At 42.8% G+C, this 26799-nt stretch overlaps 1 protein-coding gene across 3 annotated transcripts in view; it reads right to left on the reverse strand.

Annotated features, from left to right (window-relative positions):
* Positions 1-26799, reverse strand: part of LOC129868591 (teneurin-1-like) — a 180426-nt gene that overhangs the window by 84032 nt on the left and 69595 nt on the right. For all 3 annotated transcript variants that reach the window (XM_055942709.1, XM_055942708.1, XM_055942706.1), the window contains exon 4: positions 1280-1523. In XM_055942709.1, coding sequence (XP_055798684.1) covers positions 1280-1523 — 244 coding nt within the window. The remainder of the gene's footprint in view (positions 1-1279; positions 1524-26799) is intronic.

The raw sequence follows: 26799 nt of genomic DNA on the forward strand, positions 1-26799 counted from the left end.
TCCTATGAGTTGGAAGCAATTAGCCAATGAAGAAGAAGAAAATTGGCTACTTTTAAATGGAGATAGCCCCAACGGTGCTGCCAATGCCGTCACAGATGCTATAATGGCACAGACACAAAGATGAGTCCTCGATCTATCTCTCTGGCCTGTTCACATGCGTATCTGCCCTCTCATTGGCTAGAATGTTCCCACCTGATCTTGGTCTTCCCGCCTGCCTTCCATCTTTAAGGACATGTATTTCCATTGTTAGAGCGGTCACGTGTCTATCTTGTCAATATAATAGACAATCTTTGGTCTAGCTACTAACCTGTCACAGTCGGTTCTGTTTCAACTGCTTTCATCTCCCATAATCTACCAGACCAAATAGAAGAAAAATAAACAAATGATCTCATCTGGCAGACTAGTTTTAATGCAGGACAAAGATAATTCTTACGCTAAAAGGGATAAAGGTCACATTTTGGAAGCTTGGAATTCACACAAATGATCTAGCCCGGCAGAGACAGACACAGTTTAAAATTCTGGGGAAGTGATCACAAGAAGACAAGCCCGTTCATAAAGGGTGACCGCTTGAAGTGGTTTTCTCTTTGGATGTCCGTTTAAAAATGAAAAACCCTCTTTGGGATGAATGGATACACTTCCAAAAAAGTTGTTGTTTCATGAATTGTCATGTGTGGCTATGCAAACACCTAGTCAGTTGTAGACAACCTTTCTTTTACAACTACAGCAGCAATTTTTATATTAACATCTGATACATTTCTTTAAACGCTAATTGTGAACAGGCTTTTGCTGTGAAAAGGTTTGGAAAGGCCTTGATCTTGAATATGTTCAGTTAACAATGCATCTATTTATGTTATTTGGATTTAGACACCACTTCACTTCTCAAAAGCCTTAGCCCTGAATCTCATCAAAGCAATGTGATTTAGTTATGCACCACCAACCCCTCATTATAAATGTACACCATGATTCATCTCTATCAAGTGTGAATCATTAAAGAAGTCTGAGAGGTCTGTGACTGAAGTCACAGGGGTCTTCTCTGCAACACTTAACTTAGGCCAACAACATATCCATTCAATCGACTTTTCTCAAAGCTAGCGCTATTTTGTGGATCCAAGTTACTGGTACTGCAGTGTCACGGTGATTAAGAACACGGAGGGAAAGAGACCAAGAGACCTGCATGACTCAATACTGGGGAAAGTATGGCCACAGAGCTGTTATGGTGTCTGCCACACTGCACTGACCCCATTACTAGGCAGGTGAGAGTGGAGGTGCCGAGGCCTACCTGGTCTCCAGGGGGATGTTGCTGTTGAGGGCCCAGCTGTTGTGGAGCTGGCCTCTGTCTCTGTCGGCCGGCTGAGTGGGATCTCCGTCCATCGCCTGGCTCCGAGCCGGCAGGGTGTTCCTCTGCAGTGCCTCAGAAACGTGAGCGTGAGGGGCTGGGCGGGCACATGTGCACGCGTGGGGAGGGGGTGGAGGTGGGGGGAGGGGTCTGAAGGTGAACTGAGCTGGTGGACTGCTGGGGAGCTCTGTGGGGACAAAAGGAGAGAGAAAGCGTGAGAAAAAGCGTGAGAGAAAGTGAGAGAGAAAGTGAGAGAGAAAGCGAGAGAGAAAGCGAGAGAGAAAGCGAGAGAGAGTTGAGTCTTTTCTGAGTGGCTTGATAAGCGTCTGAGAGTTTGTGACATTCCGAAAGCACTTAACATTCACTTTTCCTCAACTTGGAGAGAGCATGGGGGATTTTTTCAGTTTAATTTGCACATGTAACAAGGTTATCATTCCAAAGTAGAATTTAGGAAAAAAATCTAATTTTGCAATAAGATCAACCAATGAAAGTGAGAGACAAAAATACAATCAAATCAAGAATACAAGAATAAAGCTATATACAAGGAGTACCAAAATCAAATCAAAGCTTTCTTAATGAAATTAAAAGAGAGCCACGATTGCATTAAATCAATCTATATTTCTAAAGCCAATGAAATGCTTTCCCCACTATTGCTTGTTGCTTGTGTGATGGAACGGTTTTAGTAAAAATTTCCAAAGCAACAGAATTTCCAAATCTTGGAGGATGCAGGTGTAACAGTCCTGACCTGTTTTATGTTGTTTTTTATGTGTTTATGGTCAGGGCATGTGTTTTGGGTGGGCAGTCTATGTTATCTGTTTCTATGTTGGTTTTGGGTTACCTGGTATGGCTCTTGATTAGAGGCAGGTGGTTTGCGTTTTCCTCTAATTAAGAGTCATATTTAGGTAGGGCGTTCTCACTGTTTGTTTGTGGGTGATTGTCTCCTGTGATGTCTCTCGTGTTGTCGATGTATATTCACATACGGTACTGTTTGGCTGTTCGTGCGTTTTGATGTAACGTTCCTGTCCGTGAGTTTACGTTTATTGATGTGAGTTTATGTTCAGGTTTCGTTCTACGTCGTTTTCTTGTTTTTGTAAAGTTTGGTAAAGTGTTTGTTTTCGTGTTGCCATCATCATCAGTTTTTTCGTTTATAAATAAAAGGATGGCTTATTTCCCACAAGCTGCGTTTTGGTCTGAAGATCCTTCTCTCCTCACCTCGTCCGAGGATGAGGAGAGCGACAGCCTTAACAGAATCACCCACCACGCTAAGACCAAGCGGTATGGGAATGCTCTACGGAGCAACAAGGACTCCTGGACTTGGGAGGAGATCCTGGACGGTAGAGGACCTTGGGCTCAACCAGGGGAATATCGCCGTCCAAAGGAGGAGTTGGAAGCAGCGAAGGCTGAGAGGCGCTGGTATGAGGAGGCAGCGCGACGACGCGGTTGGGAGCCCGTGAGTCAGACCAAAACATTTCTTGGGGGGGGGCACACGAGGAGTGTGGCAAAGCCGGGTAGGATACCCGAGCCAACTCCCCGTGCTTACCGTGGAGGTAGAAGGCGTCGTACTGGTAAGACACCGTGTTATGCGGTAAAGCGCACGGTGTCCCCAGTACGCGTGCTTAGCCCAGTGCGGGCTATTCCACCTTGCCGCACTGGGAGGGCTAGGTTGGGCATCGAGCCGGATGTCATGAAGCCGGCCCAACGTATCTGGCCTCCAGTACGTCTCCTCGGGCCGGCGTACATGGCACCAGCCTTACAGGTGGTGTCCCCGGTTCGCCTGCATAGGCCAGTGCGGGCTATTCCACCTCGCCGCACTGGCAGGGCTACGGGGATCATTCAACCTGGTAGGGTTGGGGAGGCTCGGTGCTCAAGAGCACGTGTCCTCCTTCACGGTCCGGTAGACCCGGTGCCACCTTCATGTACCAGTCCTCCGGTGGCAGCCCCCCGTACCAGGCTGTCTCTCCGGGTTCTCTCTCCTGCTGTTTCCTCTTCTCCAGCGCAGCCAGTGCCTAGACCACGCACCAGGCTGTCTCTCCTTCTCCTCCCTACAGAGCCATCCGTCTCCCCAGCGCCATCTGAGCCATCCGTCTCCCCAGCGCCATCTGAGCCATCCGTCTCCCCAGCGCCATCTGAGCCATCCGTCTCCCCAGCGCCATCTGAGCCATCCGTCTCCCCAGCGCCATCTGAGCCATCCGTCTGCCCAGCGCCGTCTGAGCCATCCGTCTGCCAGGAGCCTGCAAAGCCGCCCGTCTGTCATGAGCCTGCAAAGCCGCCCGTCTGCCATGAGCCTACAGAGCCGTCCGCCAGACAGGAGCCGCTAGAGCCGTCCGCCAGACAGGAGCCGCTAGAGCCGCCCGCCAGACAGGAGCCGCTAGAGCCGCCCGCCAGACAGGATCTGCCAGAGCCGCCAACCAGACAGGATCTGCCAGAGCCGCCAACCAGACAGGATCTGCCAGAGCCGCCAACCAGACAGGATCTGCCAGAGCCGCCAGCGAGCCATGTCCTGCCAGAGCCGCCAGCGAGCCATGTCCTGCCAGAGCCGTCCAGCCAGGACCTGCCAGAGCCGTCCAGCCAGGACCTGCCAGAGCCGTCCAGCCAGGACCTGCCAGAGCCGTCCAGCCAGGACCTGCCAGAGCCGTCCAGCCAGGACCTGCCAGAGCCGTCCAGCCAGGACCTGCCAGAGCCGTCCAAACAGGACCTGCCAGAGTCCCTCAGCCAGGACCTGCCAGAGTCCTTCAGCCGGGATCTGCCCCTTGTCCCGGTGCTGCCCCTTGTCCCGGTGCTGCCCCTTGTCCCGGTGCTGCCCCTTGTCCCGGTGCTGCCCCTTGTCCCGGTGCTGCCCCTTGTCCCGGTGCTGCCCCTTGTCCCGGTGCTGCCCCTTGTCCCGGTGCTGCCCCTTGTCCCGGTGCTGCCCCATATTCCGGTGCTGGTCCTTATCCTGGTGCTGCCCCTTGTTCCGGTGCTGCCCCTTGTCCCGGTGCTACCCCTTGTCCCGGTGCTACCCCTTGTCCCGGTGCTGCCCTTTGTCCCGGTGCTGGCCGTTTATTTAGGGGAAGGTAGTTTTAGGGTGGTCATTGGAAGGGGTAGACAGAAGAGGGGAGTGACTATGGTGGTGTGGGGACAGCGTCCAGAGCCGGAGCCACCACCGTGGTCAACTGCCCACCCAGACCCTCCCCTGGACTTTGTGCTGGTGCGCCCGGCGTTCGCACCTTGAGGGGGGGGTTCTGTAACAGTCCTGACCTGTTTTATGTTTTTTATGTGTTTATGGTCAGGGCATGTGTTTTGGGTGGGCAGTCTATGTTATCTGTTTCTATGTTGGTTTTGGGTTACCTGGTATGGCTCTTGATTAGAGGCAGGTGGTTTGCGTTTTCCTCTAATTAAGAGTCATATTTAGGTAGGGCGTTCTCACTGTTTGTTTGTGGGTGATTGTCTCCTGTGATGTCTCTCGTGTTGTCGATGTATATTCACATACGGTACTGTTTGGCTGTTCGTGCGTTTTGATGTAACGTTCCTGTCCGTGAGTTTACGTTTATTGATGTGAGTTTATGTTCAGGTTTCGTTCTACGTCGTTTTCTTGTTTTTGTAAAGTTTGGTAAAGTGTTTGTTTTCGTGTTGCCATCATCATCAGTTTTTTCGTTTATAAATAAAAGGATGGCTTATTTCCCACAAGCTGCGTTTTGGTCTGAAGATCCTTCTCTCCTCACCTCGTCCGAGGATGAGGAGAGCGACAGCCTTAACAGCAGGTGTCTCATCAGGGCTTGTTCTAGATTAGAAGATGCATGGCTATCCTTCTCATGATGTCTGGAGTGGTTTCAAAGTCAAACTAGAATCAATGGATCCATACTATACTATCAAAAATGTATTGAATCATTTGATAAAACAACGAGGTAAAATATATTTAGATGGATTAAATGACAAAATGTAAAAATGATATTTAATGCCATAAAAAAATACTTTTAATGTTTTAATGTGAGTTACAAAACCATCCAGACCTATTCCTGTATAACTACACTTCATGGTAACACAAGCACTTCACATAGGGAACTGTACCACCTCGCTTCATACGGCATTATAGAGTCTGTTTACGATGCCCTAGCACTGCACAGCTGATTAAAATAACCAACTCATCATCAAGTTTTGTTTATTTGAAGCCGCTGTGTAGTGAACGGGGAAAACCAAAACGTGCACCTGGGGGGGGGGGGCTCCAGGACCGAGTTTGGGAACCCCTGCTTTACTCTATAGTTATGTGAGTAGTTATTAGTGTCTATGTACAGGGTACCTTTGCAGAGTGTATTCATAGGAAGTGTTACCAACTTTGTTATCATGATTGAGTTTCCCCCCAATTAGAGAGACAAGTCTGCATTAACTCTTCTCAGTTGTGTACGAAGAGACTAATGACAGATTCCTGCGTTTGGCCTAAGAGGTTGAATTGAATTGTATTGATTTTGTTTGTCTGTGTGATACGTTTTACTCCTGCTTATTATACATCAGCGTTTAGATGCCAAGGATCACTTCTAAAGCATTATAGAATAATGCAGATTGGAGTCTGGACCTGCAGTAATCTGATAAGAGCACTCCTCTCCATTGATCTAATGGCCATTCATTCAGTTTAATTGTTCAATTCTTCCATCATTTCCCTTTTCAGAGTATTGATATTTACCAGGTAACATCTAACATAATTCTGCAGGTTGAACTCCATCAGATAAGGGGAAATGCTTATTGTAGATGTATGAAGGGTAAATTGTTTGGGAGGGTAGTTTTCCCACTAAAGAATCCAAGGCTCAAATGGCTAATTATTAAAAAGATCAAATAACATTTGATCAATCTTAATCTTAAAACATAATATGTTGTGATCTATGATCTGAAGAATGCTTTGTAGACCACACACATGACCAGAAAAAATATGACTGAATGCTATGAGAAGACTATGAACCACATCTATGCTTCTAACCCTGTAAGGGGCTAACATGGAGAACATCAGAATGCATACAGAATGTATGTCAAAATCTAAACAGACTCAAACAAATAGAAAATTGTTTGAAATACAATATTTGTCTCCAACGTTACCCTAAAAACCCCATGCACATGTTTCCAAAGCATTATGTTCAATGTCTCTTGTTTGGCGCTACCACTTACTTGTTCTTTTCCAGCTTGTTACAGAACACCAAGCCTTTGAGGTGTAAACACGAGCCTTCGAGTACTCAGAGGAACAGTACGTACACTTCTGAAAGGTTCTTCAGAAAAAGCCTTCATTTTGAGATTGCTCTCTAATCATCCAGTATGTTCCAAAGCCAGGCCATAACATGGCCTCAATTTACCACAAGTGGCTTAAACTCCATTTCCAGGAATTTCCTTCCGAGCGCGTGCTTTCAAGACAAAACCCCTGGCGGGATTGAAAGTGTCTTAAAAGTACACCTGACCTCCTGCAGACATGCTTTATCCTTGAAAAATGTAAATATACTGGGTACACACTTACACATGCATTATTAAGACTAGGTCATTCACTGATCCTCTCTTAGATAAGCTAGCTGCTATAAGTGCTGCCTGACTGCAGCCACTCAGAGTCTGACAACAATACAACACAAAGAGGCACATTAGAAATACACTTCCGCTCATTCGACTCCGCCAGCCTGCTTGTAAGTTGACATTGTTTCACTTTTTACAGACGCCCTTCCTTATAAGTTGTTTATGATAACCCCATGACAGGCTGTCGATTCAGAGAAGAGGTGGGACAACGCAATACTTTAAAACATTATGGTACCATAAAGAAGCCGCTGCAGTGTCTTGAAAAGAGGCCACATTCAATCACAACCGCACTGCAGTATTTACACAGCAGCATAAACATCTTTCATGTCAGTCAAATAATATAGTTGAACAGTTTTGGATGGTTTAGATTGAATAACAACTATGTGCAGTTAAGATTGCCAGATTGAAGATGAAAGAACTGGCTGCATGAACAAGATCGCTGCATTAAAACACTACATCAGGTTAGATTAAATCAGGCCAGTGGGACATTGGGCTACAGATCTGAGTGGAGATGCATCTTGTCTGCGGTGTCAGGGACACTGAGGTGTGAGGCTGACCCACTTAGGCCCTGGTCCAGGCAAGAGAGCAGTTTATTGATGACCTTGGCTCCAGAGCATGTGTCTACAAGTGTTATTGCCAGCCTGATTCCTCCCACAGAAATGAGATGCACAAACACACAAAAAGCCAATGGGAACTCTTTTCCCTTTCATTTTGTCAATACAAAACATGATCACGTCAACTTGCAATGTCAATGGATCACTGTTTATTTTTAACAACACAAATGCTTCTGATTTCAAAAAATGGAAAATGCGTGCAAAGAGCCCTGACTGTGTTATACCCATTCTATTTCTAAAAGGGAACCCGAGTTGAAAGGGGAAGCACATTAGCTTCACCTGGAGAGGGGAGAGAGCATGGCTCAGTGTCTCACTAGACATGGGAGAGTACAGAACAAAGGGGCTGGCCCTGCAGTCCTCCTCACCCCACTGCTTTCAAGTGCTGGACATGGTGCATTATGCATGTCTTCAGTACTATTGACATTTCTACTTCGAAACTCACATTCCTTTTGGATATGGAGAGAGATGGGAATGGAGCTATATAAGCGCAAGTAATGCTGGCATTTTCAGCAGACAAATCATTCCTCTCTGTCTGAGGGTGTGTTCGTGTGAGGGTTGGTGTGTGAGGTTTGGCAATGCACCTGACATTTCATAGAAATGCCTCTAAACACATGGCCTATCAGAAAGTTTTTCGATTCAGAGAAAGGCCTTAAATGAAAATGGATTACGTGGAGTGCAAAAGCTGGACTAGCCAGCTGGAGCTAGAGAGAGAGTGTAAATTTCCGTGGTGTAGTTTATGTCATCTCCCTACATAAAGCAAGCACCGACTTTGGGCAATTTGAAGAATCAATTTAGTGTGTCCTGGTTTTGCATGGCTACAGATGAGTACTGTAGTATCATCTACAATCTAGGAGGATAATACTGTATATTTCATTCATCACCTTTCATTTGATGTTGATGTTTATGTGACACCAGACAAAAAAGCAACATTCTAAAAAGATCATAGCAGTATCAAGAAAAAGTTGATAGAAAAGTCAAACGTAATTCAATTGAATATAAAAACCTTAGTTTTATTGCGAAACAACATAAATGTGGCCTTTTACCCGTCTCCTCCCCCTTACACATTGTAAGTCTCTGTTATGGCTTTACGATAGCTACAGTCATTATTGACAACAGTTATCTTTTCCGGGGGTTTTTAGCTGCCGAACCACTTATAAAAATAGAGCGTTAAGTAAAAATGTGAATTGAAGTGATTCAACAATGGTGCACAACAAACCTGCTGGCACCAGCCACATAACCGTAACACTGGAGCTTAAGGGATGTTCAGCTAGCACATATACGGTATCAGACTGGGACTTTGCAAAACACATGAGAAAGCTCTTAATGCCAAAGGCTTTAACACAATTTCTTTCACAGCAGGACCTTCTATTATTGAAATTGCTCTCAGCATATAGAAAGGTATATCAGCCAGCCACAATGAAAATGCCTGGTGTTGAGTAACACCGCCGAGGCTAAACACACACAGCACTCAGGCACTCTAGAAGAGCGGCTCCCATTCCCCTACCCCTCAGAGGCTACTGCAATAATCTCTGAAAATAAAACCCCATGTATAAAGTACTACCGCAATTACTTCCAAAGGTGGAGAATTTGGAGTAACCTATTCATCTCACACATCAACTATTTTTGCTTTTGGCAACAGTTGTACCATACAGTACCTCTTGCACAATGACAACGTTCATCATTAATGCTTGTGAGGAACATTTTCTTCTGTACAGTCCTTCCCCATGGCTTGGCTCCCTTCAAAAAACAAGCGCAACGCACCTGAAGGGTACACTGTGACGTATTCAATCTCTTCATTAATACATGTTTATTTACAGCAGCTGTCCTTCACAGCTCATAAACCTAAAAACCTAAACTTCCACTCCACGATATGATGAACCACCGTATAGACACTGTGGATGAGCACTTGTATGCATTGTATGGGAACCATATGGTAAAGGGGAGTCTTACCACTCAGATTGTTGACTGTGGATTGGAGGTCAAATGAATCAATGTTACTCATGCCTAGCCTGGGTGAGACACAAGACATGAGAAAGGAAAAGGCCGTCTGTTTTTTACAGACCGGGCAGGTTTGTACAGTATGTTTAAACTGAGCAGCAGATTGACAAGAGCACAGTTGGCCTGTTTTATACATAAAATAACTGAAATGTTGGTCCACATACTTGTGTAATCTCTCAGTTGACAGCACGTATTTGCCAACAGGGTCCTTATACGACACTCTCAAGCACCTCTGCCAAGAAAATAGGACTATCCACTTCAGGCATAAATATATTTATTCTCTGGCATAGTTATTCATGGTGGATAATACACAAGAGGAAGAGAGGCAAATACTATTTTATTCCCCCAATTTGACCTTGTCTCTTCTAGCTTGGGCTTGAAAATGCATTTGTTGTAGCCTGGTGCGTGAATGGAATCTTTAAGCGCTTTAATATGGTCCCATTGTAGAAAGTGCTACATGGTTTTACACGCTACACAAGGGTAATGGTATTCCATGAGATTAAACACATGACCCATCTTCTTGAATCAACCTCGGGCACTTCAATCTAACGAGACAACATGGCAACTTAACATTCTGGGGCTGAACTCCAAAAATGATGTTTTGTGATATTTGAATCATTCTGAACCATGACTTCACTCAACAATATGGGGCTATCACATGGAATCACTGAGAGCACTGTGTCCAATGCAATTCATATAGGAAGAAATGCAGTTGTAGGTCTTAGAAAAATCTGAAAAGTCCTATTTTCATTATCATTAAATAAGTATTTATTTGTATTTAAAACCTGACTGTTTGTTTTAAGTGTACAACACTGAGGACCAGTAGTGATTTGCTGAATGCCTGTGGGCACCATGACATGGTTTAATGCTTTATGGTGCAACATGTCAAAAGATAACCCGTTATTGGAGGCAAATGGACAATAATTACTTAAATCATGTTTCACATATAGTAGCTTTTTCAAATGAGTATGCCACGATATCTGGCTAGTTCACTGACCAGACGCACACTGTGATTCTATTTGGAGCTATGACAGGGATATTCACAGATTATCTGTGATTGTGAATAATAGGACCCAGCACATACCCATAAATCTGACAGCAAACTAACATCAGATCTTTTACAACCAGGAGGCCGTCATTCAGCTTCATCGTGGCTCACATAATCTCTTTACATCAGGGACTTATTCCTAATGCAATAAAGGCAATACAGAACAGAGCCAACGTTCAAATAGTCCCCGGTTATTGTCTATGGATCCGATTGTAGACACGGTTGTAATAATTCAGGTGAGAAAAATGTGTTTCGTACCAGATGGTGCAATGGTGATAAAGTGTCAACGCTGGCGGCTCGAGTATTGATCCTCTTTTATAAAACGATATACAAAGGTCAGAGGAAGTCTATCCATTTACCCTTAGCACGGATAGATTGGCAGACACAGAGGCCATTGTGTGGAAGCCCATTTGACATGAATTGGTGTACCATGTTGTTGTGTGGCCAGTAAATTCTCCTTTCTTAGATTCATAGCCTCGTTTTATGGGCAACCCTTTCTGTATACTTATCTGATCTGACATACATTACTTACTGAGCCAGCTTATCTTGGCGGTGCACACGCACAAACCCTGCACTTTTCCCACGTTAATGAAAAGCACGACTAGAAGGGATCATAAAATCAGTCAACTGCAAGACACAAACCCTATCAAATCCTAACAAACCCTATCAAACCCTATCAAATCCTATCAAACCCTATCAAATCCTAACAAACCCTATCAAACCCTAACAAACCCTATCAAATCCTAACAAACCCTATCAAACCATATAAAATCCTAACAAACCCTATCAAACCCTAACAAACCCTATCAAATCCTATCAAACTCTAACAAACCCTATCAAATCCTATCAAACCCTAACAAACCCTATCAAATCCTATCAAACTCTATCGAACCCTATCAAATCCTAACAAACCCTATCAAACCCTATCAAACCATAACAAACGCTAACAAACCCTATCAAATCCTATAAAATCCTATCAAACCCTATCAAATCCTAACAAACCCTATCAAACCCTATCAAATCCTAACAAACCCTATCAAACCCTATCAAATCCTAACAAACCCTATCAAACCCTAACAAACCCTATCAAACCCTATCAAATCCTAACAAACCCTATCAAACCCTAACAAACCCTATCAAATCCTATCAAACCCTATCAAATCCTAACAAACCCTATCAAACCCTATCAAACCCTATCAAATCCTACCAAACTCTATCAAACCCTATCAAACCCTACCAAACTCTATCAAAGACCAATCTGAGTAATCAACAGGAATCATTCAAAACGCCATAAGATTGATCCATACATCTCTTCTGAGGAGCATTTGGGTGAAACAGCCAGGTTAACCTTGACTACTGGATCCAATGGCATTACCGAACATGAGCATTTGCAAAATGGATGGAGAAGAAATGGAAGGAAATACTTCATTGAACTATCAACAAATGTCAGTCTCTCGCTCTCTCTCTCTCTTTATCGCTAAGATAGTTAAAAATGCAAAGCGCTTGCCAGGAGAATGTCACTGTGGTTCTTACACCTAATGAGATATTCAAGATACAAACACATTACCAGTCTTACATTTGGTTACTTTTGAGGTTAGCGAGCTAGCCATGCAGCTAATTAAAGGATTCGCTTGGGAAGGAATGACTTGAGATAGATACTGTTTTGAGACAGAAGTGCACGCTCCACAAGCTTGCATCCCAGATTAGCATTTGAGATTTTGATTAGACACTCATGGCTCCCATCTCTCAAATGCCAGTCAGGAAGAGTCTGAAGGTTATGTGTCCACACGGGTGGCTGTGACTTTATTTGTAGAAGGAGTACAATAGAGAGAAAGTGCACTGTACAAACTGTACAAACCACACCACAGCCTGGTAATTAATTCAATTTTCTCCATACCTTAGCCTCATTGTTAATTCAAGAAGAAACTGCACTAGAGAGCTTCAAAACCCCCAGCAAAACAACAGCTTCTGACAGTTTCTGGCTGTTACCAACATGTACAAAGCTGTTGTTTCCACAGGGTCTGTCATCTCAACACTTTTATTTCCTCAGTTTATTTGACTTTATATAATCAGCTCATATATTTTCTTCTCTATGTATTCAGAAGGTTTCTGAATAGCCTCCTATGAGGACGGAAACACACTCTACTATCCCTTTGCTCTGTGGGAATAGGAAAATATTGTGAGAAAGCAACCCCAAATACATGGTCCATTGTCCATCAGTAGCTTTGGCCTGCCCATGAGGTAGTGTGTACAGTAGGACAAAAATATAACTTCTTCTTAGTCACATCCTTGATGTATCTTCAAAAAACAAGGAGAGATAACAAGAAGAAGAAAAAAAGAGCCTGTGATTCAGGCAATTAAAAGCAGTATTGATCGGTGTTGCCTGCTCTGTAGTGGTCTGCCTAACTGTGCGTGTACCAAGTGTCCCTGACAGGGCAGACTCAATTGGTCTCCTTTCTGTCCGATGGGATTGGCAGGCCTCACGGCACGCCTGACAGAAGTTGACACCATATATTACTTTATCAAACCATTATTCACCCTCCATTAAAAGAGAGAACTTAACTGACTTCCCACGAGGCCCCTACAGAAGTGACAGCCATCCATGGCGAGAGATGACAACCTTGCTGTTGAAGGGCAGAGCTGTCAGCAGCTGAAACTATGCCACATCTCTCTTAGGGCTTATGGCCCTCCATGCTTCTTAAAGGAGAGTGGACAGCAGAACAGATAGGTTATATACAGTAGTAGGGATCATGCATGCTTTTCGAAGGGGAATAGACAGCAGGACAGATATGTAGCAGAGGATAATGAGTCGGACTCCCAATGGACACATGCTTCCTGGCATGACACCATGCGACAGGGAGGCCATCCCCAGTGTAAGCACAGTTTAAGGGTGCATGGGGATCGTGGAACAGCTGTTAGACTGGCTACACATGATCTAGGTCCCAATATATGGACCTGGGGTATTGTATAAGCCTTATGGTGGGGTCCAAATTCAGTTTCATCAAAATGAGGTGACATAACAATGGGGATGTTACAAGATTGAGAATCAGCATGTGCCAGCATGCATTCATTATCACAAGGCTAACAAAGGGTCAGCACAGTTCAGCCGGTACATTTATATACTCAGTCTACCCACGTCACCTTTGATTTGCTGATTTAAAATAGTGTGTGTTGCCAGGAGATGGTTGTTGCACAATCTTTTCAATAAACAGTTTCCCAATAATGTACATTAACTGAATCTCTACAGACGTCAACAATCAAATGAAAGAGACTGATGATAATTATGTAAAGAGCCTTATGAAAGACCATTGTGAAAAACACAATTCAAAAACAAGGCTTACTTCCTGTCATTTTCATGGTGAGCAATTATCTGAAAGTGCATTTCAAAACAATTTGCGGCTGAACTGCATTCCGCCTAGAATAGAAAGCTTTCCTCTTATAAGTTCCCCACTGGGAACATGTCTCAGATTATTTATTTTTTTAAGTCTTAGATTAAAGTGCTTGGTGACAAACAAACTGCAAGAAGTGCAACACAAATGTAACAGGTTGTTTGATTGATTGAGACAATGCACTGTGTTGTCTGTTTTAACACATTCTGGATCAGAGAGCCACCGAGCGATCGGTCAGGGCTGTCACCCAGGGACCTTACTGACACAGAGTGCTAAGTGTTTTCTTCTGGTGATGCTCTGTTGAGAATGGAGACACAACCATGGACCAATCTGGGATACCTTTGATATTACTGAGGACAGTTTCCCTTAGAATTCCAGCAAGGGTAGCTGCAGGGATCGCCACTAGAGAGAAATATGGAAGACAATAAGGGGCCTCTTCAGACTAGAAATATCTGCTCACCTCACCTGTGAAGTGCTATTCCAAATCCACACTTATTCAGATGATTAAAGAGCTCCATTTAGAGTTGAGAGAATTTGTCAGTTTTTCAGTTCAAGAGTCCTCAAGTAATTCCATGACAAAGTGTGTGCCTTTGTTTCTATCAGTTGGATTTGGCTTGGGTAAGGTAGCCAGAGATATCTGTAATGCCAGAGAGATCAACATTTAAATACTCATGCTGCTCATTCTATTGTGGCCTTTGCAATACATATCAACGTTTCCTTGATTTGATCGATGCAGGTAAAGATGTGCATTTTCCTATGTTTTGATTGGCTGGTATATTGAACACCAATCAATTATTTATAATCCTAAACTCCCCTCATGAGCACAAATCTTAACCCAAGGTCCTCTGTGAGAGTTACACCAGTAAGGTGGGATTTTAGTAAAATAATAGGGGGTGTTTCCATGAAACACCAATACAGTTTACATTAATCTAAAATCGAAACAAAACTCTCTGAAAACAATTGTTGGCCATCAGTAGGAGAATATTAAAAGAGCGGAAATATTTTTTTCCTTCCAGATTCATTGCTCAATTTACAATTGGACCTGCCATATCTGAATATGAAGTATCAAACAATAAACTAAATACAATAAACAAACATCTTTATTTGAGAAACAATTCCCTGAAACATTCAGTGAAAATGCTTGAACATATCAAACCTATCTCTGGTTTCCATACTTCCTTTTAACCTGCAGCTTTCTAGTGTTGCTGAGCTACATTTCCTGTCTACCCAAATCCCTCTTATCTGAAATGATGTCCCCATGGGGCCGCGGTTTAGCAACTGTGTTGGTATCCCACTGAAGAAGGCATCAAGTTGTGCAGAACTTCTTTTCCCTTCAATATCAAATGTGTCACATAAGACAGGAAAGTTATCGGGACAAGCACTGAGCGATTCCACAGCATGGGCTAAATACATATTTTTGACATGACACAAGGGAGTTGTTCTGCTGATACCTTCGGAGACCAGCGACACCTTTTCATGCCATGTAGAAGATGGATTCTGGAAGCAGATTTTTCCAGATCGTACTGCGTGAGCACATTTTGAGCAGTAAACAATGCAAACCTTTTGTGATTCTAAATGTGGCAATTTATTAGAGATAATGAATGCAGAATGTGGATGGGAGTAGAACACTGGTAGCCAGAGGACAATGAGTTGGAAGTAATGCAAGTCAGCTAACTATTGTTGTGCAGTAGCTTACACCAGTCATAAGAGCATGTGGGTGTGAGCATTATCCATGTACTGGACAGGAGGACTGATCAAATGAACAATAACAGGTCATCTGTGGTATTATGTCCATGACAGTTTAATCTAAATAGGGTTTGTTGTATGCTCTGCTGAATTAAATCTATGCAGGTGTTCCAGACACTGCTTTGGTTCATTGTGCTTCAGAATAACCCAACAGTATTTTTTCCTGACTACTTCAAAAAGTAGTTTTTTGCTGAGTTTGATGTAGTGATCCAGTCCTAACTGAGTCTTATTCAGCACATTTAGTTATTGCTTGCTTTTCTAAAGTCTACCAACCTTGCCAGTAGGCATGCCAGCTAAGATAGTTGGACAAGATAGATACTCTAACTTGGTTGCTAGTTATGAGGTTGGTAAATTGGGAACCTATCTGGGCTAGCTAAAGCCAACTTCATAAAATAGATAAGTGGCTAGTAGTATTACAGAGAAACAACAACAAAACATGTTATACTGAACAAAAATGTAAACGCAACATGTAAAGTGTTGGTCCCATTTTTCATGAGCTGAAATAAAAGATCCCAGAAATGTTCCCATATGCACAAAAAGCTTATTTCTCTTAAAATGTGTTCACAAATGTGTTTACATCTCTGTTAGTGAGCATTTCTACCTTTCCAAGATAATCCATCCACCTGACAGGTGTGGCATATAAAGAAGTTGATTAAACAGCATGATCATTACACAGGTGCACCTTGTGCTGGGGACAATAAAAGGCCACTCTAAAATGTGCAGTTATGTTACACAACACAATAATACCACAGATGTCTCAAGTTTTGAGGAAGTATGCAATTGGCATGTTGACTGCAAGAATGTCCACCAGAGCTGTTGCCAGAAAATGTAATGTTCAATTCTCTACAATAAGCTGCCTCCAACGCCGTTTTAGAGAGTTTGGCAGTACGTTCAACCGGACTAAAAGCTGCAGAACGCGTGTAACCACGCCAGCCCAGGACCTCCACAATCCGGCTTCTTCACCTGAGGGATCATCTGAGACCAGCCACCCGGACAGCTGATGAAACGGAGGAGTATTTCTGTCTGTAATAAAGCCCTTTTGTGGGGAAAAACTATTTCTGATTGGCTGGGCCTAGCTCCCAGTGGGCTGCGCCCCTATCCAGTCATGTGAAATCCATAGATAAAGGTCTAATGAATTTCAATTGACTGATTTCCTTATGAACTGTAACTCAGTAAAATCTTGAAACTGTTGCATGTTGCATTTATATTTTTAAGTATAAATAAAATAAAATAAATAAAACTGAGGGGGCACATGCCCCTGTGCCCCCTGTGGGCATGACGCCCTTGTGTGAGTCTGTGTCTTAAAGAAACACATCAAACGTATCCCAATTTGGATAACCTTTCCAGTATTAAAGTCTCAGAAATCAGTGGGAGACGGAGTAGAAACAAGAGACAAAAACATTTCTCTATATCTCATGCCATTTTCAAAGCTATATTTACTTCCACACTAAATAATATTTGTCTATGTAGTAATAGCTGGAGACACTGTTGTCTTCACAGTATTCAATAAACCACTTAGAGGAAGGCCTACCTACATTTTCACTATATGAGAAAAATGTATAAGATATAATGTGGATGTCTTGTTATACATATAGAAGAAGAGATTTAATATAAGCGCCATTCCACTCGATAAAATAACGTCTGGATGGAAGTGACAGAATACCAAACAGCATAATTTGTAGTCAAGAGCGTGAAACACAGCAGACCATGAGGACACAACACCAAGACTCAATGGACTGCATTCCACCTTCAGACACACTACATGGTATGCATATGTGAATTCTGATGTGACCTCCACTCTCTAACATCCAATACATCAAATTAGAGGAGCGGTTGTTGACCTTTAGAACGACTTAAGAAACAGAGTGAAAATGAAGTTCCTGGTTAGAACACAGAGAATGGTGGACCCAACCTTGAGTGGAGACAGGAGAGAACCCTTTGGATGCAGAAGACAGAGAGGAACAGGTTCATAGATTAAGTCTAAAAGAAGAGATCTATCATGCCCCCCCAGGAGGTCATCCGGAGGCCCCTACCTATCAGGCCTAATTGCTGGGAGCGATTCCTCTTTGCGGGGAGGAAGGCTAGGCTGTACCCCTGGTCAGGGAGCCGTGTGCTGGGGCAGGATTAATGGACTGGGAGTCATGGCTTCGTCACGGCGCAGGGTAATAAGCAAATCTCACATCCGTCAGTCGAGGGAGCCCCCCAGTCCCCGAGCCCCGCTGTGCTAAGCTTTTACAAAGCTCCTAGGAGTCCTTGGGCTGGGGCGAAAACGCATTAGCGTGTACTCGCCTCACAGTCACACTCCTCACAGCAGTCGATTGGATTTTCATGAGATGACCGCGCTCGCGCTCAAGTCCCCCAAATGTTTACTTTGATTTTAAAGTCTTACACCATTTGATGGTAACATCCATTCTACATGGGGAAATGGGTTATGGTAATCTAGGATGAAGACTATTGCTCTCATCATAGTGTGAAACCACACTGGTTTCTGCGTCTGCACTTTGTCTCAGTGACTGCAGTTTAAGAATCTGAATGCAGAAGGAGATATTCCAATTGAATGGTATCCGCTATTAGACCAACAACTATGACAGCAACCCTCTCAGCAAACACCATTTGTGCTATGTAAATGTTTTAGATGCAGTCAGTATACCAATTAAACTACTGTAGCACCGTCACCTTAGATCTAAAAGTACATTAGGTATAACAGCATAAAAAGTGTTTTTCTTCAAAATAATAATCTGTTTACTATGACTTCACACTGGAAATACATTGCTACAAAATATCTAATCAAGGATATTAGAAAGTAATACTTGTTTAGGTTGTAGTGCTTATGTAAATACTAATCTCATGAAATACCAAATGGGGTACAATGGGTTGAGTCAACATTGTTTCATTGTTATTTCTCCATACCTTTTCATGTTTACAGTTTCTCTCTCAATTCAATCCAAAAATAGACAAGGTTTCATGGTTGTTAGATTTGAATCTAATTCATGTTTGTTGACAGCTCAATCAAAAAATCTAACAAAACTGGATGTTGATCATTCTTTATGTCTTTGTCTGGTGGGAAGGGGGAGGAGAATACAGGCAGGGAGAGGAGAATATAAAGAGAGCCATGTCAAGGAATACAATCAACCACTCAATCTGTATCAGTACTGTTAGATGTTTGCAATGACAGCCAACAGAATTACAATACGGAAGCTAAATTGATCAGGACAGTAGAACCATGGAGCTTGTAGTCCGACCTGGCCCATACATAAAGATTGAATTTATAATTTATACTTCTTCTACCACTAGACACTTCTGTTGCAAAAGGCCACTAAAGGTATTTGTGCTTCAACTCCTGTATTATAAAAAGTCAATATAAAACAACACACTTGGATCTCACAGTCAACTCAGATCCTGGTATATGTTGTGATTGGTGTGCACTGGCTGGATTATGGGAGGGCGCGCAACATGGTGTGTAAGTCCGCAGCAGGTTTGGGGCTCAGCTCAGAGCGCTGATTATTATAACACCTGCTGCCCTGACTCCCATTCTCATTAAGGGCTCCATAACAAGATTACCCACATCATGCAATCTCTCTTCACAGTTTACCAGGCAGCTCTGGCTCTGATCGGAGGGGATGCCCTAATCGGAGCTGTTGTTGTTTTTGAACAAGTTTAATCTCTGTACTGTAGAAGTAGGAAAAAAAAAAAAAAAAAATGCTCTATACAAAATAATTGGCAATTCAGAGGTGCTTGACATGGAAATGAAAAGAAAAACACATGAAAATGACTCAAGGTCTATAAAATAGTATGTATACAGATTTTTTTTACAAAACACTTGTGGAAATGGTTCAAATAAATAGAGATAGGAAAAACCAGTCTGATTTGGTTATGGCTGCACACACTCCCACCCAAAGAGGGCACTGTTTGACTTTTTAGACACACCTGTACACAATCGTATCGCTTCAAGAGAAGTACATTTAGCCATAAGCATACATCATGGCGACAGAGACAATCTTTATTTAGATGGGTCATCATTTGTATTCCTGACACAATAGTGGGTGAGAAAGGCTAATTCCCAGGGTGTTTAGTGTGCACTCTGCGATAAGCTTTACTCGCAGCAAAGGGAAAAGCACCTATTATGTGGATTTTCAATTCAACTCCTCAGAACTGCCTGCTGCCTGTGACACGGCTGTGTGTTTGCTCAGAGCAGCGACACATATCCCTTTCTGGGGGCCTGCATGAAGAGTGGAAAGGTCTCTGCTAGTGTCAATATTTCAGATGTTGCTCCTGTGCCATTCCAATGTTTTATTTAATGTGACAGACACATACAGTATAGGAATGGACTGAATTGTCTGAGTGAGGACACTCTTGGCATCTTCTACTACGTGGAATGCTCTTTCAGGTCAGCGAGGGTTTTTGAGTAACCACAGCAGTGATTACTGCTATCTCAGACATTGCAAATGTGTTTTTCGAAAATGTGTTTGGACAAGGTATTAGGAGAATATTACAAATTTGCATTACTCATCTGCAAACCTGAGAGTTCTACCAGCCTAATGATAACACCAATGATGCATTCCTTTTTCTGGGTCTCAAGAGAAGCTCTGAATACCTACCGCCATCAACAGGAGAAAGCCATGATAGCCAGAGGTCTCGTTCTGTCAGAAAATCGTTAACATGATCAATTAATCATGAGTTCAATCAATTAAGACAATTAGTAGGCCTGCGGTGAGGGTTTATGTCAATTAACATGAATATGGAGCCACACGTTTCTCCTCTACCTTTTTCAGATATGCGCATATCAAACATTTCATGAAGTATCAAAGAGGATATCAGCTTATCAGTGTGATTAGCGTATGTAAACGTTCAGCAGGGGAATTCTCATCATGTCAAATAATTATGAGTACTGACATTGGAATCTAACGGGGGAGGACCGGAGATGACCATGTTGCGTCTGTATGTTACGACGATCACCATTAACCTGAACTATTATGAAACACAACCAAAACAAACAGCAAATGCATCTAACAAGTTTGTAGAGTCATTGCGTGCTAGGAATACGGGACAAAATACTCAACTTTTGACTACTTTGATACACATTAGTGAATTACAGTTGCCATCCTGCTACTTTTGGTCCCCTAAAATGGGGGGACTATGTACAAAAAGTGGTGTAATTTCTAAACGGTTCACCTGACATGGATGAAAATCTATGATGAAATAACCTCAAATTAAAGCATTTAAACCTCATAGTCATTGTATCATTTCAAATTCAAAGTGCTAGAGTACAGACCTCAAACATTTGTCACAGTCCCAATACTTTTGGAGCTCCACTGTATGTTCATGTAGATTTAGTTACTGTAATGTTAAATTAAATTTGAATGGCACAGTTATAACACAGCAGCTGCAATCCTGCTACTGTATAAAGCCATACAAATCCATGGACAGCAACTAAACACTTGCTTCCTCGGCTTTATTTGAGGCCTCGGTTTTATTTTTATCGAAGGTCTTGGTCTACGATTATAGGATAGTGCAGAGGCCCTTTAATGGTTTTAAGTTTCCATAAAACAAACATCAACATGGACCTGGACACTGCATTCACATACGCAGGTTGAATACCAAAGGGATCCAGTGTCATGTATTAGCTTTCTGTGGTATTAGCATTCCATCCGCCTGGCTCTACATCCCAGGGGACCAGTACAGATGTTCCTGCCTGAATCAGATGCTGTTTTATACCACCACCATGCCATTCATGCAATCATTACACCAAAACACTGAATATGTGCACCCACGGACACATAACAAGAGCGAGCACAAACAAATAACCCAGCATATATTTCATAAGAGGACTAGAGGTGATTCAACCGATTCATTTTTCAATTAAATTCCGCAATCAGTTGACTACAAATGACTGATAATTAACATTGTATGAACTGTTTACGGCCGTTTCTACCAAACCTGTTATTATAATTTTCTATCACATGGCACATGTAATTTGCATTTAGAGAGTCATAGAAGCTCAAACCCCCCATGCTTTGCACAACCATAGAGAAGGAGAGACAATGCAGGCATAAGACTGGTGTGTGTGCATGTGTGTATATATATATATATATATATATATATATATATATATATATATATATATATATATATATATATATATATATATATATATATATATATATATATATGTATAACGTGTATGTGTGTGGTGTGTGAAAACAGCAAGAGCCAGGCCCAGTGTCACGTTCCTGACCTGTTTTCCCTTGTTTTTGTATATGTTTAGTATGGTCAGGGTGTGAGTTGGGGTGGGCATTCTATGTTGTGTGTCTAGTTTGTCTGTTTCTGTGTTCAGCCTAATATGGTTCTCAATCAGAGGCAGTTGTCAATCGTTGTCCCTGATTGAGAATCATATATAGGTGGCTTGTTTTGTGTTGGGGATTGTGGGTGGTTGTTTCCTGTCTCTGTGTTTGTGTTCTGCACCAGATAGGACTGTCTGTCACGTTCCTGACCTATTTCTGTTAGTTTGTTGTATGTGTCAGTTGGTCAGGACGTGAGTTTGGGTGGGCATTCTATGTTGTCTGTTTCTATGTTGGTTTAGGGTTGCCTGGTATGGCTCTTAATTAGAGGCAGGTGTTTGGCGTTCCTCTAATTGAGAGTCATATTTAGGTAGGTTGTTTCACAGTGTTCGTTGTGGGTGGTTGTCTTCTGTGTTAGTGTTTGTCGCACCATACGGGACTGTTCGGTTTGTTTTTTGTACATCGTCATTTTGTGTAGTCTATTTTCTCTGTTCGTGCGTTCTTCGTGTTTAATGTAAGTTCGTCGTCCAGGTCTGTCTACTCCGTTTGTTGTTTTGTTAGTTATAGTGAAGTTCGTGTTTTTCGTCTTTCTGTAAATAAATTATGTGTTCACAACCCGCTGCGCCTTGGTTCCATCACTACTCCTCCTATTCGGTTGAAGAGGAGGAGGACCACCGTTACACTGTCTCGGTTTTCACGTTTGTTGTTTAGTATTGTTGTAAGTGTTCACAGTTCGTTATATTAAACATGTTGAACACTAACTGCGCTGCATTTTGGTCCACTCCTTCATCCCAGGAAGAAAGCCGTTACACCAAGTTTCCCAGCATTACGCATTCTGTCGGAGGTCAATCCATTATCATTCCTGACTTTTTCAAACAGATAAAAGCACACCGCTGCCATTCTGTTACTGAAATCATAATGGAATTTGGGGACATTGCAAATAGATGTTTGACTTTGGCGGATTAAGGCAGAAAGTTCCATAAGAAAATGTTATCAAAGGGCTGATGACCAAACAAATGAAACAGGTGTTGTTCTGTGTTTTCCAGGGCAGACAGTAGCAATGAGCATCTGCAGGGGAGGGGAACATTTTCAGCATTTGGGCCAAGTGGGAGTGTGCTCACACACACACACACACACACACACACACACACACACACACACACACACACACACACACACACACACACACACACACACACACACACACACACACACACACACACACACACACACACACACACACACACACACACACACACACACACACACACACACACACACACACACACACACACACACACATTGTACAATGTATCTATCACTGTTATCAAGGTTCTCATTGAAGTACAAAGAAATCTCCTAGACAGACCTAGTTCTAAGTGGCAGCAAACAAAAGCTGATAATATTTTAGTGTTGGAGAAAAATCTATCCATTATGCTTTCCCCCCCCCCGACTGCAATGGAACCAGTAGAGGAGAGTGACATGGATCTAATACGCAATTTAAATAAACCATTTAAACATGAAATATGTTGAATCCATTTTCTGTGTTTCTGGAGGAGATTTTTGCTGCTCCTGAGACTGTTTGAGTGTTGAAAGTTAACCTCACTAATTACACAAACAAGCAGCAAAATGAAAGTCTCCTGTGGAGCCGGGAGAGACAGATGTGTCAGTCTTTTAGAAAAGATGTCCGTTCCCCGGAGTGATGCCTCCATTTACGATGTGTCTAAAGCCTTATGCTTTCTTCCTAAAGCGAGCCACATTATTGCCCGCTCTTGCAGACGCTTACTGGGAGAGATGTGCTGTGGCTCTGTGCGGCAGCAGCATCATCATCTAGCCTTATGAGTAGGAGGGAGGAAGGCATAAAGCCTGTCAACCAAGCTGAAGATAAACTACTGCCACAGATGCAGCTATGCACAGAACAAAAAGTCATTGTGATGATTGATTATAACTGACTATAAATAATGATTATAAATCTATCTATTCTAAGAGAACCCAGGAGAAGACGACCTCAGTCCAACGAATGAGCAGAGAGAAGCTGGAAGAGACATAAAAGTGTAGCAAATCCTCTTCAATAAGATTGCAACTGAAGAGGGTAGGAATTTTTGTGAAAGGTTCATTTTCATCCCAAAACTTAGTTTAAAAACTCCACACTAAATTTATTTGTCTCACTGTATTTCCTGAGTACTGTACGATGAGAATCAAAACAATGATCATTATGATTTGGTGGGGCTGTCACCTCTGGAAAGATCTATGAATATAAAGTTGGTGCAGCTCATAAAAGTAGATCTTGGTGGTGTCGGATTGAGATGAAAAATATTATACTTTTCATAATTACATTTTGAAAAGCACTGTGCAAGCTAAGGAGTCAGAAAACACCAACCATGTCTATTTAATGAGGGTCAATAGAGCTGCCATTTTCATGTTGTATGGATGACCCAGAAAAAGAGAATAGGCTATTGCTTATTATGGTCATTAAGCTGACTTTCCAATTTGAGTTCCAACTCCTGAATGAAAAACCCTGCTTAGACTTGTAACTGCTCTAAGAGCCATATGAGGTCTGTTAACTTGGTCTGATCATCACTAATTTATGTTCCTTTTGAGTCCTTTTCATATTTCATGGTGTGAGAGGGAGTGAAGCAGGAATATAGATAGAGGTGGCTTTAAGCCAAAAAGAACAGCTCTTGAGAAAAGAACAGAGGGAAGAGAAGGGAGGAAGAGATGGTGAGAGGGGGGTCCAGGAGGGGAGGGTCAGTATGAGATTTACTGGGGAAGGGTGAGCGTGTTTGAAGCGGTGGATGACTGATGAAAGAGGAGTAATAAGAATAAGTCCATGACTGCCAGGAATTTGGGGAGTGTGGGGGCTGGCAAGAGTCATCATCTAGGAGTAATGATGGCAAAGAAGTGGCAAGAGGGAATTTCTGAGTGAAAAGACACAGGCAGGGCAGGCATTGTTAACAAGCATACCAGTGACAGATTGCAGATGGAGGAGCTTTCAGTGGAGGAGAAAGATATGGACAAGATTGGGAGCTCTAAGATGCAGCTTGATATGTTGGTCTGGATCTCTTCCATTGTGTCTGTCTGCAAGCTGTTTCCTGCTTCAGCCGGGCGTACACCACACCATTTTAGGCCCCGATTTAGCTGTCCCAGACAAGTTTTTGATTTCGAAGACAAAATCCCTATTTTGTTGCTTATTCAACCGGCCGTCACTGATGCTCATTTAACATAAGCGGGTCCGAGAGGCAATCTGAGGGCTCCCAATCCCGTATTTGAGCCGTCCCAGATGTCCCGATATTAGTGTTTGATTTTATCGGCACAAAATCTGCAATGCTCTTGTAGTGTAAGATGTGCAACAACACGTTTTGAGAACGGTGATCAGCAATAGCCAATGAGAGATCACCAGAGAAGAAGCCAGTGACATGCTGACGTTGTTTCACGTCACCCAGAATATGTAGACTCTCAATGACTACTACTAGTATACGTTTGTACTTGCCTTTAACCAAAGCCAGTGTCAAATCATTAAATCTCTGAAGTTCACAAGCAATGTTATTCAATTCAAAATGTATTGGCTAGATATTTTGACTCTGTATGGCAGTGGTCACCAACCTTTTCTGAGTCAAGATCACTTTTGCAGTCAAAAAGCAAGCCAAAAACCTACCGCTCAGATAAAAAAAAAATGCTTAAAACATTTAACATTAACCTAATAAAAACAGTTCTGTAGGAATAAGGTTTGTGCAGTAGGCCTAATACATTATCACAGCATATTGGCTATGGGCTTGGCCTGCCTATAGTGTTCTTCTCAGACCATATTAGATTTCAAAACACAAGTTTCGATAAGAAAATAGATCAGTTGGTGTATGACTTACGATGCATAAATGGAAATATTTTGCAAATAGTTAGCTTTTTTATTTTACTGGACTGATGGTACCTGCATCTGTCTCAGCAGAGGAAGGGAGAGAGCAGCAGAGGGTCCGCCTCTTCAAATCAAATCAAATCAAAATGTATTTTGTCCCGTGAGCCGAATACAACTGGTGTAGATCTTACAGTGAAATGTTTACTTACAGGCTCTAACCAATAGTGCAAAAAAGGTCTTAGGTGAATAATAGGTAAGAAAATAATTAAAACAACAGTAAAAAGACAGGCTATATTTATACAGTAGCGAGGCTATAAAAGTAGAGAGGCTACATACAGACACCGGTTAATCAGGCTGATTGAGGTAGTATGTACATGTAGATATGGTTAAAGTGACTATGCATATATGATGAACAGAGAGTAGCAGTAGCGTAAAAGAGGGGTTGGCGGGTGGTGGGGGGTGGGCACACAATGCAAATAGTCCGGGTAGCCATTTGATTACCTGTTCAGGAGTCTTATGGCTTGGGGGTAAAAACTGTTGAGAAGACTTTTTGTCCTAGACTTGGCACTCCGGTACCGCTTGCCATGCGGTAGTAGAGAGAACAGTCTATGACTGGGGTGGCTGGGGTCTTTGACAATTTTTAGGGCCATCCTCTGACACCACCTGGTGTAGAGGTCCTGGATGGCAGGCAGCTTTGCCCCAGTGATGTACTGGGACGTACGCACTACCCTCTGTAGTGCCTTGCGGTTAGAGGCCGAGCAATTGCCGTACCAGGCAGTGATGCAACCAGTCAGGATGCTCTCGATGTTGCAGCTGTAGAACCTTTTGAGGATCTCAGGACCCATGCCAAATCTTTTTAGTTTCCTGAGGGGGAATAGGCTTTGTCGTGCACTCTTCACGACTGTCTTGGTGTGTTTGGACCATTCTAGTTTGTTGTTGATGTGGACACCGAGGAACTTGAAGCTCTCAACCTGCTCCACTACAGCCCCGTCGATGAGAATGGGGGCGTGCTCGGTC

Source organism: Salvelinus fontinalis, chromosome 13, assembly GCF_029448725.1.
Source record: "Salvelinus fontinalis isolate EN_2023a chromosome 13, ASM2944872v1, whole genome shotgun sequence".
Lineage (NCBI taxonomy): Eukaryota > Metazoa > Chordata > Actinopteri > Salmoniformes > Salmonidae > Salvelinus > Salvelinus fontinalis.